A 20,720-nucleotide genomic window follows, 5' to 3' on the forward strand; every position below is an offset into this window, starting at 1 on the left:
TTCTAACCTTGAGTCCCCAGTAGGGGGGTAACAGGTTACAGGGATCTGCACCGGTCTGTCAGCTCTGAGGCTGTCAAAATTAGATTCACACACGCCAATGAAAATCGAGGTTTGATTCTGTATTTTTGATAAAATGGCAGTTCATGGCTTCACAGTACTTTTGGATAATCAGAGACGTGGGTTCTGGCCTTTCTTAGGATTGATGTGGGGGAGGCTTCAAGGAAAATGTCAGGGGCCGCCGCTCTGTCATGTATGTAAGCATGAGAGGGAAAATAGTGTCATATTAGCTTTGTTCAGCTCATAAACTGAATCATATGTCAGCAGGCACTCAAACCTCATGTGCTGATAGCCTGTTTTGTCCCACTCTGTTTTACAAATGTTCCTGTCCATTTGTTTTCTTTTATTTCTTTTTTCACGACTGTTATTGACTCCCAAACATTGCGAGATGTTTTGGATATGTATGTCATCCCTAGAAAATCAGTATGAACAGGAACGCAGATGGTTTGCAGCTCATTTTTGAATAACAACATACTCCTGTTATGTTAAAAATCTGTTTTGATTTGTGTTAATTTTCAGGCTTTTTGGCATGCCAACAGCATAACAGACTAAACCTTAACGAGCACAAGTGATGAGATATTTATCAGCATTTCATGCAGTCAGTGATTGAACTGGTTTTCTTGTTGTTTTTGGTCATTTTGAGTGACTGTTAATTTTTCAGAATCAGAATATTTTGTTACTCTTCACTTTATCGTTTTTAATGATTAGAGGATTTGTGACTCAGTAATCATGTTATGTAATCAATTAATCAATTAGCTTGAACCCAAATTGTTTGTAACCATAGGTATCAATAATCTATTCAACATTGTATATCATTCATTTATTTCAAAATACAATTAGAAAATATTTGGTAACCCAATCTCCCAGTGAAATTAATAATATTCATAACTGACAGGATCACATTCTTCAAAGAGATCGGCTTTATAAATAAATCATCAAATCTTTTGGTTAAAGGTAATAATTAAAGAAGAAATTGGGGATTCAGTTCTTATTTGTCTTTATTGAAACAACTCATTGCCAGTTGTTAATTTTAAGCAATCAAAATGAAGAGCCAAAATACTCATCACACCTCTTCTTACTCAGTCTCTGATGTAATTCATACTTCAGCTAGCTTTCCAGGAGAGTGATTATGACGCATGGTTGGTCTCGCAATGTTGTTTAATTTGGCATCAAAAACTCATTTTCGCTTCCCAGTGTCAGTCACACTCCTGTGGCTCCCTCATTTATTGAAAGGCATTTACACGAGATCAGACCTCCAGTCGAGGAGTCAGAAACAGAGCAGACGCTGCGAGTGTTCATGCTGGTATGTCTCCGCCAGTTGGTGACTCAGCAAACTGTGGTGCAGCCAGACTTTTATACAGCTATGATGAAAAAAACTAAACATCCAGACAGAGACCAGGACTGTACTGTGAAGTTTTTTTCATGTTTCATCTTCAGTATGTTTCAGTTTCACCACCTCACCGCCTGACGGTTTTATTAGAAACATGTTCACAAATTGATTATGGAATATGCATGCAGAATGTATTTATTTATTTATTTATTTTTATTTCACTTACTTGACCTACATACACAGAGACACACACACACACATACATATGTCTCAGCAAATCATTGTGTGGAGTTGGTTTATTTTCACTGGGCATGCTTTCACAACGCAGCTTCTTTCTGCAATCCAAACACACGCTTGTTTGATTAATTGGTGACCCTATTCTATCTTTCAATTTTATTCTACACTTATTCATTCATTTCCTCTTGCCATTTTTTTTAGACTATAGTGGGGAAGAAGAAAGGCTGGACAGGGATCTGATACCTTTTGTCCTCATGATAACCACAGCTGGTGCTCCCCTGCACGAAAAGACAAATGAGCTCATACACAGAGATTACTGCAAATTAAGATGAACTATAATGCACACTCAGTGGATGGAAATTTTATTTAAAAAAATTAAGTCTGATTTAATTTGATGTCATTTTGATGTGAGATTTCTAAAATTACGTGTAATTTGGCCAATGAGTGCAGAAGCAGCTCATATTTGGGTTTTGTGAGGTTACAGTGGTGGTGTTGAAATGAGATTTACGGGAATGCACCGATCTGTTTTTTATCAGGTCTTAAGTCATTTTTCTCCCCATGCTTCTGGCAGAAAGTGGTTTGGGTTGACGTCAAAGCACCTGGCTGTCAGGCTGTATCCTGACAAAGTCTCTGTGTGGGCTGGTGAAGGACCATGTCTGTTCAGCTGGGCTGGTGCACAGCAGTTCTAGAGTCAATCTTTCTTCTTCTGCTTATCTCTCTGTTTTAAACTGAAATCGAACCTTGTAGGCCAATGACACTCACGTATACAAACATCTGGAGGTGTGAATTCAACTAATTGACACAATCCTTCCATGAGCTGTTTGCTCTAAATCCAGAAATTATATACATGTATTTGTTTTCACATTTTTAGACAGCACTGCATTGCTTTGTATTTATCCAATCACTCTAAAGTGACTCACAACTACTGCTTTGTTTTCAATTTATATTTTCTTAACAATCCATTTAGTCCAACCTTAAAACTGAAAGGAAAAATAAACCCCCGGGGACGCGATCTCTGTCCCCACAAGGACCATTAGTCACTGTAATGCGAGTGAGTGAAAAGATCTTGGTCCGCACAATGGGAATAAATACACACACGCCACATACACTCGCCCTTGTCGTAACAACATCATTGCTACTGACAGTTACTACGGCATGGTTTAAAAAAGAAAGAAAGAAAGCACCTCCTCATTGGTGGACCTGTCAGCTTGCAAAGGTCCAGCAACACTTTCTGGCCAATCTCACCTCGCCCTTGTCAATTAGCGAGGATGTTGTAAGCTGGCAGTCGCTGGCAGGACAAAGCTGATGCGCACGACACCACTGGGTGCCCTGTCAGCAAAACTTAGTTCAGTTGTAAGGTTGTGGCAAAGAGGAATGCTCTGTGCAGAAAGTTTATGTCTGAAAAACATGAAGAAGAGATTGGAAATGTTTGGTGTGAAACCTTCCAGTGTCAGGAGAAAAACAAAAATCATTGATTCTGCATATTTCTGATGCATAAATTCTTTTTTTTCAGGGGGAACCGGGGCCTGAGGGACCACGGGGACTGGCTGGCCTGGTGGGGCCTCAGGTAGGCTAGTTATTAGCTGCTGCTAGTGTTCACTTTGCAAACAATACTGTTGACTGAGGTGACTCAACCAATTATTATCACTGCCTTCATTCCATGTCATTCATGTAAATTCCGCACATATTTATTTTTTTACATCCATCCATCCATCCATCCATTGGCTACCGCTTATCCGGGGCCGGGTCGCGGAGGCAGCAGTCTGAGCAGAGTTGCCCAGACTTCCCTCGCCCCAGACACTTCCTCCAGCTCCTCCGGTGGCACCCCAAGGCGTTCCCAGGCCAGCCGAGAGACATAGTCCCTCCAGCGTGTCCTGGGTCTGCCCCGAGGCCTCCTACCGGAGGGACATGCCCGAAACACCTCCCTCGGGAGGCGTCCGGGGGGCATCCGAAATAGATGCCCGAGCCACCTCAGCTGGCTCCTCTCGATGTGGAGGAGCAGCGGCTCTACTCCGAGCTCCTCCCTGGTGACTGAGCTCCTCACCCTATCTCTAAGGGTACGCCCAGCCACCCTACGGAGGAAGCTCATTTCAGCCGCTTGTATCCGAGATCTCGTTCTTTCGGTCATGACCCATAGTTCATGACCATAGGTGAGGGTAGGAACGAAGATCGACCGGTATTTTTTTACATGTCAAAATTAATAATAAAAAAAATTAATAAGGGGATAATTTCATGTAAAATGGTATGATTATACACCAAAGGCCCATTTGTGCTCCTTTTATATAAATTGGTAAAGTCATGCGTAACTACCTTCATACTCCCATGTATTCGTTACTTTGCCGTTGTTTGTAAGCAACACATTCAGCAGAGGGCAGTGTATTCATGATGGTGTAGAAAATCAACAGTCCTACAAAACAGTTTTTAATTGCATCTTTGTCCCGATGTCCAGGCAAGGTAATGTTGTAGGTTGGCTTGTATCCAATACACACATTCACATCGTTTTATCAGATACCCCATCTGCTTTGTACCTTTCGCTGGTTGCAGTTATACTGTGTTACACTGCCCCCACAGGCCATGGGTGGTATTACTCTGCAAGCTCCCTGGATACGCGCCAAATTACGTAATACGTTACGTAATGAATGCAGGAACAGACAGAATGCTCCGTCTACATATTTAATGTTGAGTTTAGGTTGGCCTTTGGGGTAGGACTTGCTGAGTGGAAAATGACCCACCTTTGGTTTTCTCCTTAAGTATTGACACTGCAATGGGAATAACATGTTTCCCTGCTGCAGTAAACGGTAAACAAAACACATAAAGTAAACATATTTTACAGTCTTAGTAACCCAAAGCTGTCACTTCTTGCATGTTGAAAGTAAAACTAATTTGATGAATTCAGGCTGCAGATCATTAGATTACGGAAAGTTAGCTATTTCGGTTGAAATTTCTGATCTTGTGTCGAACATATCCAAAAGTAATGATATAATTTTTTTGCTGATCGGTATTAGTTGGATACTTTCATTTTAAAACTAAAAGGTACAGTAAATCTCTGCAACTGACGCTCCTGAAATCATTCCTTTTACATCTTGCATTGTATTTAATCTGCATTAAAACATGGCATTCAATTTATTATTGTTTTGATTAAAACTGGGAGTTTTAGTGACATCTTAAAGCTTTGTGTTCGATTATATCGCTCCTTTTTTCTGATGTCTGACCAACCTGTGCCCTCCTGTCATTTTGCCATTTTCCACTTTATTCAAAATTTGCTTCCTGTACATATGTACGTTACAACCTTTGACCACATTCTCACCTTCTTATCAACGTCTTTTCTCCCATTCTCTGACACCCACTCCTTCCTTTTCTCTTCCTCTCGCAGGGCCCAGCAGGACGAGCCGGCCCACCTGGATTGAAAGGTGATAAGGTGATCTAAATATTGTATCTCAATATATATCACAGTGCATCCATTTGAAATGTGTCACTACCCAAGCTTTGATAATGTGACATGGTGTTTTTGACATTTAATAAATGAGCAAACACAAATTTGGGATGATAACTGTATGTACGTATTAAGCTGTTATTTGTTTAGAGTTTGTTGCCACATTTTTTCCTCGTAATATACAATAAATTATCTATTTAGAGATTGTATATACAGTTACATAGCCTTTACTGGAGCAAGGTGGTGTTGTGTTATATTTCTGTATGACTGTAATGTTTAGGGTGACGTGGGACAAAGGGGCGAGCAAGGAGAGACGGGGTACCAAGGTGATAAGGTCAGTCTTCTGTCACAGCAGCACAACATTTGATCTGATCCATCGATTACCACGAAGCACTAGTATTAATGCTATGACATTGATTTCCCCAATCAGAACTTTACTTTGTGAATCCCCACACAATCTGAAGCAGGTCTTGGTGACATACGTGATCTCACAATGGTTTTAATTTTCTAAACGTGCAGCAGTGGACTTTGTTTTCCCTCTTGTGAGGACAAATACATGAAAAATAGCGGCATTTCTCAAAAGAACATTTGTTTCGGCAAAATGAAAAAAAGATGACTCAACATAGTTGAACGGATGCATTATGTGTGTATAAATAAATGCAGATGCTGAGTCATTAATCCCAATAAAGTCACCACATAAAGCTTGTCTCGTCTGAATAAAGGTTTGCACACGTATGCACATCCAGACCTGCACTCTGATATTTAAAAATGGATTTGATTTGAAAAAAACAACAACAAAAGAACAAGAAGATAAACTACACAAATGAAATGTAATACAAGTGTTATCTTTCAGGGTGCTGCTGGAGCACCTGGTATTCCTGGGCCCAGAGGGAAACCAGGACCACTGGTATGTTTCTGTGTCTTTCGAAACATTTTACTGGAAGTGTTTTTATTTGTGCATTTTCGTGGTCACCTGTGCTTGTCTAATATTATAGTAGCCGCTGTGTGGAGCTTTTATAGATAAAGCTAAGTAAACAGAGCACGCTGTGACATCTGGACTGTTTGGGCTTGTAAACTAAAATCAACATACCAGTTTTTGCTTACAAATTGTGGGTCTCTGGGTTCTTTGACGAGAGGATGAAGTGAGACAACATGTTCAAACTGCTGTTTGTTTGCTAATCCTCTAAACTTAACCAAAGTTAGGGAGAAAAAAAAAAGAGGTTAATCATTCAAAAGTCTCCTACAGAGTAAAGGCGCAGTATCAAATAAGGGGTTGACACATCATGAACTTAATGTAAAGCAAGAAGAAAGAGAAAGAAGCTTGACTGAGGAGATTGTCCCAAAGTCAAATCACGTTTGTTTCACTAACATACTTTCAGTTTGCCAATTCAATTTGCAGTCAAGACGACTACTACAAAAGATGTTACTAAGCTTTTGATCCACTCAGTCGAGCCTGCTCCAGCCTGCACAGTGTGTACAGTAGGTGCTCTTTTATCCAGCTGGCTGTTGTCTCCACAATTTCAAGATGAGATCCTGAACAGGCTGTCTGAAAGCAGACATTTAGTAGATCTACATTACATTTAATAGTCGTACAGAAGGGATCAGAGATGTTCATATTGATTTTATAGTTAATTGAGTACTGATTTTCTTTTCTGAAATAAGGTGTTCATAATTAAAGATGGAAAGCCTTATTGAACATGTTCTATCTGAATAACAATAAAGTGAAGCAGTTTTTTTTTTTTTTTTTTGTAATATAAATAACTAAAGACCATAACTACAGAAAAAGAATGTGCAAACTGTGAGAGACTTGGATGACAGTTGACAAAAAAAAACATTCCCCTTGAACACTCAATTTATGCTTAATATATGTATAGAGTTTACTGTTATAGGCCTTTGCCATTTCACAGCATGTACTTCTATTGCTTGCAAATGACAAATAAGCCTCTTGACTCTTCTTCGTATCATTTTGAAACAGGGTAGAATTGGCGACATGGGCATGCAGGGACCTTCTGGGCCACCAGGACCAGAGGTAGGACATGCATATGACATTTTTTTTTTTTAAACTTTTATTCATTACCAGGCTCTGCTTGTGTCTGTACAAACAGAGCCTGAACAAACAATTTTTTTCTGTGTACAATGAAACCTGCAGAGAAACATCACAGGAGCAATAACCAGCTATTTTTATTGAAAAATATAAAGATCAGAAGTTGGCTCACATCTTTAAAGGACAACAAATCTTTCAAACTATTCCTATCTGTACTAAATAAATAAGATGCATATTGTTGGAAACGATATCTGAACTGTTTTTATGCTTCTGTTGGTCTGCCCACACTTATAACCCAATTTTTTTCAAGTTTTCCCACATTTACTCATGTCAATGATAAATAGATTAAACTTGGCCGAGATAAAAGGGAAAGTAAATAAATGGAGACAGAGGCTAATTATGGCACAATTATAAAAAAACCAAACAACAAAAAACAATTAAGTGACAGCTTAGAACAAATAATTTTTATTGTAAAGAACATATGGTCTATATTTGGACCATGGAAATAAAGGTTGTGACTATATTTCACATTTAGCTCGATACTGAACACATGCCCTCTAATTCATGGTCTCGACAATAAAGGAGTTTGTTTTTGGTTTTTTACTGACATGGCTGAAAACACGATTATTTTGAATGCAACCATGAAGTGGTAATTATAGTTTGTTTCACTGTTTTATGTGTTCCTCTTGGCCAGTCACTGCTGCTGCAAAAATCCAGAAATGATGCAGGTTTTGTCTATCAGAAATTAACTGACCGTATATGTAGACACACAGAAGCATGATTTTAAAAAAACGGGTAAACGGTTGAATACTTTTATATACAAAATTACATTTTTCAGGGCAGTGTAGTAAAACAAACATGGATAGAACACAAGCACACCCGCACACCCACACACCTATAAAATATAATCACACTGCTGGTCTTTACTTTTCTATACGAGTGTGTAATATGATGGTTACAAAGCCACGGCAGAGCTCCTTTTATGGCTGCTCCCACTAAAGACTATCATCAAAGACATTAGATGCAAAACTCATGATGGGGGGGTTGAAGTAGGAGATAGCGGCTGAAGAATGTAAATTTCATGGTGCCGCACATCTTGTGATTTAACTGCAACCGAGGCTGAGTTTTGAAAGGTGAAGATGAACATATGGTGGAGAGCAGATATCTTCCACTAAGGAAGTGGATGTCATCAAAATATGCAGAGTATTGTTCGCCATTTTATAAAACCAGTAAAGAACAATTTAGACAGATAAAGACAGTAAAGACTGTGAAGCGCACGCCGATCCAAATATTTCTCGTCCTTCACCTGTTCTTTTCATAATGACCTAAATCTGCTTGATCTTAACTTTGATCCAATAAGCAGGAAAGTCACTTCAGATATTTCTGACCCACAGACATTTGAGATGAAGCTTTGTTGCAGGTGTCTGTTGATTTTTATGTAAAAATACACATTTTCAAGATGATGAACTCTTGCATAGCCTTTATTGTTTATTTCACTATTTACTATGGCTATAAAAGTCTAATCTTAGAGATTGGTCCAACTTCTTAAAATCTGCTGGACAAATAACAGAGTGAAAGAGTATGATCTTTTAGTATTTTCCTATTAAGTATATTAAAAACAGCTACTACTGATTGCTTTTTTTTCTGGTTTAGACTTCACATATACCAAAAACTTTACAATGCGTATCTGTATCATCAACGCAATAGTGTTTCCCATTGTGCTTCCTGCTCTGTCATATTCAAACAGTCTGTATTTAGAAGTAGAAGGTTCCACCTTTTGCCAAGTGAGGTAATGCTACTGCTGCTGCTGCTGTTGCTGCTGCTGCTGCAGTGGACATAAAACACATGGAAAATGTCAAGGACGCTGCTCTCAGGAGTGCTACTTGATCAAAGGTCACACAGGCCACAGCCAGCAGGCAGGTTTTCTGAAATGAGTGATTATGTCATGGCAGGCAGGCCTGAAGGTATTCTGATTTTTGGAGCTTTGGAAGCAATCTATCACTATTTTTACATACATTTTCCAAAAGCCCACCTTCACTCAACAAAGGCAAGATGCCTCTCTGATGCAGATTTATGCAGGGTACCTTTAGTCATGTGCAAAGAGATTGTGCACAAGTTGGCCAGTTGTTTGCAAGTGTAATGTCATCCCACACTGAGTTAAAAAAAACCCAAAAAACAACACATCGATCAAACTCGCCATATGACTTCTGGTGATAATATAACATAATGATACTGTCTTTGTGCTGGTTTTGTGAGGGATTTCCTGGAGACATCGGCGTGCCAGGACCCAATGGTCCACCAGGACTAAAGGTACAACAACACCTCTGCCTTCCATCTCAATCCCTGCATTTGTTAAACCAAACATGCAGCTCAGATCTTGCCCTCTGAATGTCTTGTAGGGTTTGCAGGGTGCTCGAGGACCTCAGGGTCCACCAGGGCCGCAGGGACCACAGGTAAGTCAATTTAACACACAACTTCCCGCGAAACATCTGTGCAGTTCTTGATCCACAGATAAAGAGAAGTGGAAAACATGACTCATTAAGGGTTTTCCATTCCATCTTGCTCAAGACTCGATTAATCGTCGCAGCACCTCCCGTTGAGCATCTAATCTTATCGCAAACAGTTGCAATTCAAACCCCAGTTGGAGACCTGACCCAGTGGAACTTGCCATATTTCTTGCGGCATGTTCCACTGGGTGAAGTCATGATTCACCAGTGGGTACTTATAAAAACAAGACTGAAAGTTTTCCAGCCATGGAAAAAAAAAAAAAAAAAAAAAAAAGAACAGGAGCTTTTGGAATGTGTTCAATTTTTTATTGTGCTGAATGTTACAGGATTGATTGTTCTGGCAACTGTTCAAAAAGGTGCCAAGTTGGGCAACTTGCTCAGTTTTCACACTTCAGATCGAAGCATTGTAGAAACACCGTGACGGTGACACCCACAAGTAAAGAAATGAAAATTGACAAAGCACATTTACATAATCACATTTGTTTTTTTTTAATTGTAGATTAGATGTTCCTGACTAGTAGAGGCTTGACTGCAAAGTGAAGTTCTTTCTTTCTTTCTTTCTGTTTGTGTTTACGTGTGTGTTATTTGATGTGCCAGCTGTATTTACTTGACACTCAGGTTTTCAGGTTTGGTTGTTGTTTGATGGACTGCCGTGCATTTTTGCAGGGTGATGAAGGACCACTCGGCCCACCCGGCAGCGCTGGCCCTACTGTAAGAATTCCTGAACGCATATACTTCAACATACACAAACACACAAAGACAAACATGCACATGAGTTGGGATGCTTGCAGGTTGTTTGAATAGGACGAGATTACGATAAACACGATGCGTCTGTGGAAAGCTGCTCATTTGATAAACACAGATCTTATCTCCCGAGTTGACAAAACTCATAGCTTCTAGCTTCAGAACAGTGCAGCTTAACTCATTCATTCAACTCTCAGTATGTTCACTGAGATTTATGCACGTGTGGAGGACTATAATAAATCTTTCATCAATGGAGCGCCAATACTACGATTCACTATGGCAACCGCCAACCCAGCTGGAGTAACGGGTTCAATACATGTTCATGGAGAGTATGAGCCCACTGACGGAATAAAAAGCAGCTGCAGCAGCAAAAAAAATGGCAGCAGCTTATGCCAATGATCAAACTTTCAAGCAGATTTCAACAATTTAATACTCTTTCTTCGTTGCACAGTAGGAAAAACTGAATTATATTTGAAAAAATAAGTTATGGAACTAATGTTTGTTTTCACCTGGTTAAAACCCCAGAAAGAGAAATATGTCCAGAAGGATTAGTGTAACTATCAGAAGTAACTAAACTTTTCAAAGGCTTAAGCCATAGCAAATACTGCTTTAACAAGAGTTAGAAAAAAAAAATGAAACCTTTTTCATCATTATATTATATGTTGTGTATCATTTAACAGAATTGGGCATTTAAAAAAAGGTGTATACAGAATCAAATGGTGTGTCTTTAGGCTTTCATTAATATGAAAATGAATATGAAAATGTATGTAGGAAAAGATTAAACGTGTGTGTGTGTATTCTTTAGAAGTGCTTTTTTATTGTTGTTGATCATTTTTATTAGGTGTTGTTATGGCCTCAGGGAACAAACTGTCAGTGAGCGTGGAGGTGCAGGTTTCACTGACCTCCAGCGCCTGCCAGAGGTCAGTAGGTCAAACAGGTGTTGAGACTGTAGGGCGGGTTATCTCAGTCTCTGGTTCTCCCTGGCCATTGGGAATACTATTTAGTTTATATCTCAGCGGCCGTCTCCCAATCGGAAGGTTGCAGGTTCGATTCCCATCTCGGCCTGCCCACATGCCGAAGTGTCCTTGGGAAAGACACTGAACCCTGAACTGCCCGTGTGAATGCAGTGTGAAAGTGAATGGTTGGTGGTGGTCGGAGGGGCCGATGGCGCAAAATGGCAGCCTTGCTCCCGTCAGTCTGCCCCAGGGCAGCTGTGGCTACAGATGTAGTTTACCACCATCCAGTATGGAATAAATGAATAATGCAATGCAATGTAAAGTGTCTTTGAGTGCCGAGAAAAGCGCTATATAAAACCAAGGCATTATTATTATTATTATTATTATTATTATTATTATTATTAAACCCAACGGAGGTCTCCCACCAATATTGTATTGTGTAGAAGGCAATACAAAAAGAAATACTTTATTCCAACGACATGTGCATTGAGTGGCCCTTCAGAAAGTTGCAATGGAAAACTAACGAGTGTCTCTAAATTGTGCCTGGAGCGGTTTGAATGATCACAGCTTCAACTACAAGCGGATTAGAGCCGCTGACGGTTTGTGTCTGACTGCTGTTGCTCAGGAGCCGGAAGATCAAAACTCATGTTGAGTTCACAGTCAAAGACAGTGATGACTGACACAGTTTGTTGACTGTCTCGCCCACGGTTTCAAAGAGGCTTTGTTGTCTTTTGATCATTATTATCAGTGTGTCTGTATTTATGTTTATTTCTGTAGGGGAGACCTGGAAGAAAAGGTTACCCTGGTGAACCTGGCCCCGAGGGATTAGAGGTGAGTCGGCTTTGCTAACGCACTAATCACATATACTGATAATTACACTACAGTCCTATTTGATCGATAAATATAAAACATAGACTTTTAAGGTAGTTTTTGATATATTTAGTAGTCAACTTGTTTATTTTCTCTCATAGAGTTTTCTAACTCAATGCGAGTCTTAGTTCAGTGAAAAGTGCTTCCTTAGTTTACTTTCCCTATCAGGACACATTAGCTCTTTCCCAACGCAGAGTCTGCATTCTTCACGTCATTCACACTGCGACAAAACCAGTTCAGTAATTCTTTATAATCCAGTTCCCAAATGAGTCCTCCATTTCCAGGACAACTATCAATCGTCCACATCCTAAGATTCCTGGCACTATATGTATTTTACTTGCATATTTTTATTGTATATTTTTTTTACTTCAACGCCCTAATAAATGGTTGAATACTTTCTTTTTCCATAAAGTCTCAAAAAGGACACAAAACTGTGATGCGCATTCTTATAGTATTAGACAAACAAATAAGAGTTATGCTGTTTCCATGTATGTGCACATGAATCCCTTCTTCAACAGCAATAATAATTTTAAGATCAAAAGGGCATCGTGTATCAATTACAGCTCAATTGTATATTTTTTTCTTACTTGAGTTTCATTCACAACCTGAACTTTTTTTTTTTTTACTTTAATTTGAGTAAAGAAATTGAGTTTACATTTTACTTTTATACAGTGTCTATGCTTTTACTGAAGTAATGAGAGTACTTGTCACCAGAAAGACATTGTGTTGCCCCCAGCTCGGCTCTCGTGTTGTTGGAAACTTGCAGATTCTGAATCGAGGCAATAGAAGACCACGGGTAGTTTATGTGCAGTATTTAATATCTCAACTTTAACAACTTTGACTAACTGTGACTCAATGGAATAAGGTATGTGCATATTTAATTATTAGCTGAATTTGTGAAAAATGACTATTGTTGACTTTTTGCGTTTCCTTTTCAAACATCAGCTATGTTTAGTTAATAACTAACTCCAGCATTTTACTTTCAGTTTAAATCGTTTTTTTTCCCATCATTGTCAGTTTCGCCTTCCAGTTTTCATTGCAGGTTTTTACTGGCTGTACGTGGCCTTTGAACTCACCACAAATGCACTGCCATGTTTCAAGAGCTTATTATTCTAAATTATGGCTTCCTGCTCACCTCTGAGTACCAGTGCCCGTATGTAAGCGGCCCTCTTATTGCCTCGATGTTCTATGTTGTAAACATGCTCCCCAATTGGCAGAGATATTTATTTTGTCCACAGCCATCATTATACACGGTGGGAAAACCACAATAAGAAGCAGCACCAAAATGATCCCATCAGTCAACCACGTGTGTGTTCCTTCTTACACGTGTAATATCCTGTCAGTAGCGGGGGCAGTGTGGCGTCTGAGACCTCCTTAGTTTCAGGAAACTAACCAGCACCCTGTTTGATGTTTACTGTGTGCAGGGAGAGAAAGGGGACATGGGAAACGTTGGAAAAATTGGACCACAAGTAAGTTGCTTTTTACACTTCTAATGACAAGACCTCACAGCCACCATTCTGTGGATTTGTAACTTTTCATTAAATCCACATCTTTATGTGTTAATGTGAATCCTGTACTGTGGCTTTTACGACCTGCAGTTCCTATCTTAAAATGTTTGCTTAAAGTATATGGAGAAATTTTATTAAGCTAATGATACGGCACTTCCACAAGGTGTTTTGAATTGCTCCCGTTTGGTACTTGTGGAGGAAGTTACAGGAGCACCTAATGACATCTTCCTGTTTTCCTGACCCACATTTTTTTTCATGTTAAGAGAAATCTGGAACGTCTCCAACCACCAAATAGTGCTTTAATCCCAAAATTGGCAAAAGATTGCTGCAGAACAGAAGGAACACCAATTATAGGTCCTCTGTGGAAGTGACCTCATTTGAGTTGCACATTAGTTTATGGCTTCAAGCCTGCAAGAGTGTGTCCATTGTTGCACAAGAGTCAAGGGAAATGCTGATTTAAAAATGTGTTAGTTTTCATCCTTTACATGACCTTGCAACTACCCTAAAATATCTGTCTTGGGATTTTTGCTGAAGCAGTCGATTCACAGTTTTATATGTCCGTCTGTATGTTTTATGCATCACTTCATGCTTTTCACCCATAACAGATCGTGCAGAGAAATGCAGGGACATGCATCCCCTCTTGTAAAATCCCCTGAAACACAAGTGCTTTGAACATCCAAAGTATGCCTATCCTTCCCAGAGGCCCCTTAATGCTAATATTTGCATTCTGTGCATAGTAGAGGGAACCAAGTGGGCCTTGTTGGACTGCAGCGTTGCTACAGTGCACATATGAGAGGCATTAAGCAGTTACTGAGTTGAGTGGCCTTTGAAGCCAAACAGGAACCATGGGGCTATGCAGAAGAAAAAAAGAAGGGGGAAAAAAAACCCTCCCAAAACATATGGAGTCTCTAATGAACACCATTACATCACTATTTGGATAAATTGAAAGTGTAAGAAACTGTAAGACCCTTGACCCGGGCTTGACTGAGAGTGCCCTGTGTCCACCTGTTTTTACTGACTGCCCACCTTGAGGCCCCTCACAAGCTGTTCCAAGTAAAAACTTTACTGGACTGGATTTTGAGAGTCTAGGGTATTTTACCCAATTTAGATTAGCTGTGGAGTGCCCCATTTCCATGTCACCCTCCAATCTTCAACTAATAAATGTCAATCTGTGCTTTGATTTTGATGTCAGGGACTTTGTGTGTGCTTGCATTAGTGTAGAAAAAAAAAGAGAGACATGTCAGGGAGTAGCTTTATACGCTTAACTACATGTGAGTCGGGCCATATTTCTTTCTTTTACTGTAAGGTTAATAGCTCCATCAATGCTCTTGTGACCTGGGCTGTTATAACTAAGAAACCAGATCGCCTTCAAAACACTGACTGTTAACGCTCCCATGTCAAAGACCTATCATGTGGAAAACTCCTTGAAACCATTTCCTTCTGTTAAATGACACCGGGTACCACATTGTCCCACTTCATGTCCCAATTAAGGGATTTGTGGTCAATTTAGTGCTCCCGTTCCCATGTCTGCGGGCTGCATCCCGTCACTGACACTCTGCTACTAAAGTGCAGCTCAGCTGCTTCGCGCCCATTCAGCGGGATCATACTCTTAAGATGATGAGACAAGAGTAATGCATTAAAGCTGTCAGACTTTTTTTTAGCCAAATTAGGAAGGGGCACATGGAACAAAATCTTATTCTGTTTATTCGAACGGCCTCTTTCATGTGTGTAACTTTAGCTTATCTTGCTCTCTGACTGTTGCTATTCTGTTCAGTAAAGGCATATTAATGGTTTGAAAAATATGAAAAGAACTTTTAAAATGATAGATTTTATGCGGTGGGATCAGGAGTCGGAGTAATGCGGATTTTTGTGCAAGTTTATTCTCTTTAAGAACTTGTGAATACAAGCAAGTGGGCCTCCTTAAGGAAATAATATTGTAGCCTTACCACCCTGGCTTTTGTGGTCGGTTTTTGGGACAGTATGAAATATTACTTCACTCTAACACTGCAAATCACTTAGGGTCAGTTGTAGTACATGTACCGTGGTGCAGTGGAGTCGTAGTAATGTGGTTTCAGGTCTGGCTTGTGGTGAGTGTATGTAACTGTATCGCCTCTACCTTCACTGTTCATCATCTCTTTTGAGTTCTTGCATTTGATTGTTTGTTTTACAAACTTGACAACAGTGACAACATTTTAAGTACACATTTGCCCTTTCTGGTTTGAACGCCTCACCAGTAAATCTCACCGTCAGTCCTGAACTCTGCATAGTCCAGCAGAGACGCTGGCACCAGTCCAGACTGGAGCCCCGGTGCCAGATGACTGATCTGGATGTGGTTAAGCACCACATTTAGATTAGCTAGTGTTTCTCCATCCGGCTCTCTTTAAATTGCTTTTTTCTTCTCGTGGGTGGGTGGATAGACAGGGGAAACTGTACTGTTTAAACTGTAGTTTCCATATGTTGTGACATCAGAATCCAAGAGGTAAGTTCCAGTCATGGCAATTAAGTAAACTGTTGAAATATTGCAGTTTCCCTTCTTTGCTGACAATTGTTTGGTACCACAAGTAATTTGAAAGGTGCAAACATTTCTAGTGATATTCTTGCATTATTAGCTCCATATGGCTTGTAAAACAGATGGGGAAATTATATTGAGTATACCAAGGTCACTGGCAAGTGTTGGTGCTTGCTTTTTTTGTTGCTTCTGCATCTTATTGTGTCTGAGTATTCTTTTTTTCACCCATGTGAAAGTCATTAAAGTCAAGATGTGAATGTTAGTTGTCAAAAAGGAGCTCATGTGAAATTGTAATCACTCTTGGGGGTTTTTCTTCAAGTTTGCAATGTTTGGTTTTTCTTACCCATGATTTACTTTATAATATATCTTGTGACATTCCAGCTTTTTGTGGTATGAAGTAGAAGAACAGTGAGGAGTCCTACTTTATTGTCTTCTAATGTGTTTGTGTTCATCACTGTTTGTAATCCTCCTCTCTTCTCCTCCTATTCTCTCCTCTCCTCCTCTCCAGGCTCCGCTCGGCCCGATTGGGATAGCTGGAGTGATGGGCATTCCAGGTGAAAAAGTAAGGAGTCTGTGTGTCTCTGTCATTACGCTGTCAGACAGAATCAGCTGCTTGCTTGTCAGTGGCAGACCCCTGTAATTAAGCCTGTGTTTAGGCAGCCATAACTTGAGGCCCCAGAGGCCCCCCGGAACACATGCCTGCATAAACTCTCAACACTCTCACATCCACTCCGATAACTATGTCAAATCCACGTCGCCATCAGAGCCACTCGAATCGAACTCTACTGCTTTGCCCTAACAAATGATGTCCAGGAGAATCAATAGAGCTTTTTATTCACTTGAAAATGTGCTGCATCGGCAGTCTTGAGTTCTTTGTTGAATTCAGTAACTAGCAACACATAGATTTACGCAGTTAGAATGTCCTTTTTCCTGCGTCGTGTCAAGCCAACAGGAAGTGGATCTGCAGCTTGCGAAAGGATTTTCCTTGCACCCTGAATATTGATTATTGACAGTCCTTTAAAAGACAGATCCGTCATTGTTCTCTTGCCCTGACAACAGCATGTTCCCCTTTCCTTCCTACCCAGCAGGCCCGTTTGGAGGCCATCTGTCTGTCAGACAATTGCTTGTCCCTCCGCTCCTCTTACGAAAAATTGTGCTCCGTGTCCAATCTGTCAGCACCAGGAATACCCTGACCGCCAGAATGAAATGACTCACATTTACAAACATATATATGAGAGAAGGAGATTTTTTGTATTGATTTTAAGTATGTCCCCCTGTGATTCTTCTGCTTACTGGAACAACACCTGAAAGACGATTTGTATAGTTAACACATTTCAAGAAGGATTCATATGGGTTGAAGGTTGGGCTTAAATGAACACAGCGTCAATGGTCACCCAGAAATCTTCCTCTCTTTTTGTTTTTCAGGGTGACCGGGGACCAGCGGGTCCAACGGGTCCAGTTGGAGAGAAGGGGCCAACAGTGAGTGTCTCATTTGATATTCTGCACTGCTCCGATTCTTGTCTGGGAGTCGATATAACTTTGGTGCAATAGCACAATGGTTTTCCAGCAAATCAGCAATAATACAACCACCAAGTGCCGCTTGAATGCCCTGTTCTGTAAACTGCTGTCTGAGGTTGATGATTATAAAACTGAACCACTAAGCAGTTTTGGCTGTAAGTTTTGGCAGATGTTGTTTAGCTCCCATGTTTAGTTGTGGAAATGAAGGCATACCTATTCGTTTTCGAACTGTGTCCCTTATTCCACAGAGTTCTAACTTTTGTAAACTTGTAGATGCAAATCTTTTCTAAATGATGCAGTGTAGTGTATCATTCTGTTTTCTACAGTCATGTCAAAGCCAGAAACAAAACAAACTTCAATAGAATGTTTCTGTGGCTGGGGTGAATAACTCACTTTTATCTGTTTGATCAAATTTCATTGCTGGATTCCTACACAAATCTTTAACAAAACAGTAGGTTTTGAGGCAAAAAAGACTGTTCCACCATGTGACATTCATATAATCAAAACCAAATTTGTTGTTCACTTCTCCTTATAATATAATTGACTTTTGTTATAATTCTCATGTAATCTCTGTGTTGTAGCTAGATCTGTTAACTCATAGTCGGAATTCTTCAGGTTAATAGCAGGTTCATTTTGTAGTATTACCCCATTTACTAATGTGCAATAGGTTTTTGAATGAAAGTTATTTTGGAAGTTGATCCTACAGAGAGAGTATAAATGTCTGCTGCTGCAGAAATCCGGTTGCTATGTTGTTATAGACTCTCAATGAGAGCCTGGATTGTATCTGTCCCAGCCTAGGATTTGCTCCATGTCTGTAGCTTTGGGCCCCAGTCTGGCTGCAGCACGTGACTGATTGGCTGGAAGACAGGGTGACTAATTTGGTGGCTGGCTGAATAGTTGACTGCAAGTGTGTGATTGATTGAAGGAGAGAAAATGAGAGGTCTATGACTTACGTAAGGTGGTGTGGTGATTTGTTTGCACCAGTCGGTGCTATAGTGTAGCCACATTAACAAAGACAAGCAGTGCAGCATGAAGGCTTTGGGCTATTTCATCACGTCATGAAGTTCTGGTTAAAGATGATCTGCAGCCATTGGTATGCTTCTGGCAAATCTCAATACCCTTTATCAGCATTGACCTTCTTTAATGTCTTTGTATTCTTTCTTCATAGCATATCATTATATTAAGATGGGTGCTGATGAGAAACACTCAATTGTTATTTTATACCCGGACAGCTTTTAGCACATTTTAGGCCACATAATAAAAACAGCAACAGGAAACTGTTCACTTTTCCCATGCAGTATCAGATGTCGCCCTACACTGCTCTAAAGTGGCATGGTTGCTTGTTTACATTAATATATGTTTTGTTTTGTTTTTTTATGTTAAGGGTTATCCAGGCTTGCCAGGAAGTCCAGGAGACATTGGTTTACAAGGTGCACCAGTAAGTGTGATACCCTCATTGCCCGCATGGAGCATTAATTTTTTAATGTTGTGCCACAAGCAACCTGCAAATATGTAATTGCTGCATGCATTAAAATGTTAAACCGCTTGTCTTCTTGTGGTTTCCCTTCTGCACATTAATTTTTCTTACCACTCGCTTCATGGTTTTTGGGTTTGTTTATTTTTTTTAATTTGCAGTCTGTTGGAATTTGATGGTTTCATTGACAAATTATAGTTAATTTTAAGGGCATGATGAATGTGTTGTCTACACAATGTACCTTATTACCTGATAGTTCTGCTGAAGTCTGTGATAGAGGCATCAGGTTCATATAACAACTCATAATGTTGATTAAAAGATGTTCAGTAGGGTTACGCCCTGTTAAGTAAAAAAAAAAAAAAAAAAATGCAGTCCTTTAAAATGTATTTATATAGCTTATCGTTAGTCTGAAAGCATTAAAACCTTCCTCTTGGTGTGTTTTTTTCCTTTTTGTCTTACTCTTGTCCTCTGTCTTATATCCTTTTTTTTCCTCACAGGGTCTACAGGGACAAAGGGGCATTCCAGGCATAGCCGGGCCAAAGGGTCGAACGGTAACAGCAGTTTTTAACCTTCAAGTGAACAGGTCCCTGGTATAATTATTTATGTATGTGTGCCTGCTTCACTTCAGTGGCAATATGGAAAAATTCTCTGATCAGACTTCGTGTTTTACTGTTTTACATCAGATTAAAGCAATTAAAGACGGATGGATGTCGCTGCACTCCACCTCAGTTTCTTTATGGGTACAATTACAAGATCTTTGTGATGGCAAAGATGGTAGACGACATTAAGTAATGGTAAATGGATGAGGTTTGGTGATACTCGTGGGACCCCATGTGGTTGAGAGGAGAAAGACAGCTACAGGAGAGGAGGAGAAAAATAATGCTTTAGATTTTGAAGTGAAACTTGGATTCACGCACAAGTTTTAAAAGTCAAAAATAGATCAAAGACTAATCCTCAAAAATCCTATTAAGCCCTGAAATAGTAGACAGTGGAAACAATATATGAAAATAATGACATGAATATTGAAATGTATGGTCAGGTTTCAGTTAGGGTTAACGATGTTCCTTTAAATTTAGCTTTCTCCATCTTCTATGCCCCCTTCATAAAAGTCAGGGTATCGAAGTGAGCTGAAGCCAACCACCAGCTGGCACAGGGCAAAAGGCATCATGGATGGGTCACAGGTCAATCACAGGCACTCACATTGCTAGATTTAGCAGCCTTACAAGCATATTTTTTTAATTGTTGAAGAAAGCTGTAGTATTGACAAAAAAAGCACCTATGTAAGAACCTGTAAAACTCCGAAACATTAAGTCGTGCAGGTTTTTCTAAAGGAATGCTAACAACTGCACTGCCACACTATGAAGCCCCACAGGTCATATTGCACTAATGCATTATTCTCACTGTAAACTTTTATCATCCTGAAGAATACTTCATTGTCTTTTCTGGTGAAAATCTGTTTATTATTAGTATGCTCTCTCCTGTCAGAATAATGCCTCATGTTTGTGAGCCAGACAGTCAGAGGTTTGTCCTATC

At 39.8% G+C, this 20,720-nt stretch overlaps 1 protein-coding gene across 1 annotated transcript in view; it reads left to right on the forward strand.

The window, feature by feature from the left end:
- Positions 1–20,720, forward strand: part of col24a1 (collagen type XXIV alpha 1 chain) — a 91,869-nt gene that overhangs the window by 39,277 nt on the left and 31,872 nt on the right. The window contains exons 15-28 of the mRNA XM_080506136.1: positions 3,138–3,191; positions 4,998–5,042; positions 5,338–5,391; positions 5,911–5,964; positions 7,033–7,086; positions 9,358–9,411; positions 9,501–9,554; positions 10,275–10,319; positions 12,086–12,139; positions 13,603–13,647; positions 16,704–16,757; positions 17,621–17,674; positions 19,098–19,151; positions 19,685–19,738. Coding sequence (XP_080362262.1) covers positions 3,138–3,191; positions 4,998–5,042; positions 5,338–5,391; positions 5,911–5,964; positions 7,033–7,086; positions 9,358–9,411; positions 9,501–9,554; positions 10,275–10,319; positions 12,086–12,139; positions 13,603–13,647; positions 16,704–16,757; positions 17,621–17,674; positions 19,098–19,151; positions 19,685–19,738 — 729 coding nt within the window. The remainder of the gene's footprint in view (positions 1–3,137; positions 3,192–4,997; positions 5,043–5,337; positions 5,392–5,910; positions 5,965–7,032; positions 7,087–9,357; positions 9,412–9,500; positions 9,555–10,274; positions 10,320–12,085; positions 12,140–13,602; positions 13,648–16,703; positions 16,758–17,620; positions 17,675–19,097; positions 19,152–19,684; positions 19,739–20,720) is intronic.

This window comes from Blennius ocellaris (assembly GCF_963422515.1).
Source record: "Blennius ocellaris genome assembly, chromosome: 12".
In the NCBI taxonomy this organism is placed as follows: Eukaryota; Metazoa; Chordata; class Actinopteri; order Blenniiformes; family Blenniidae; genus Blennius; species Blennius ocellaris.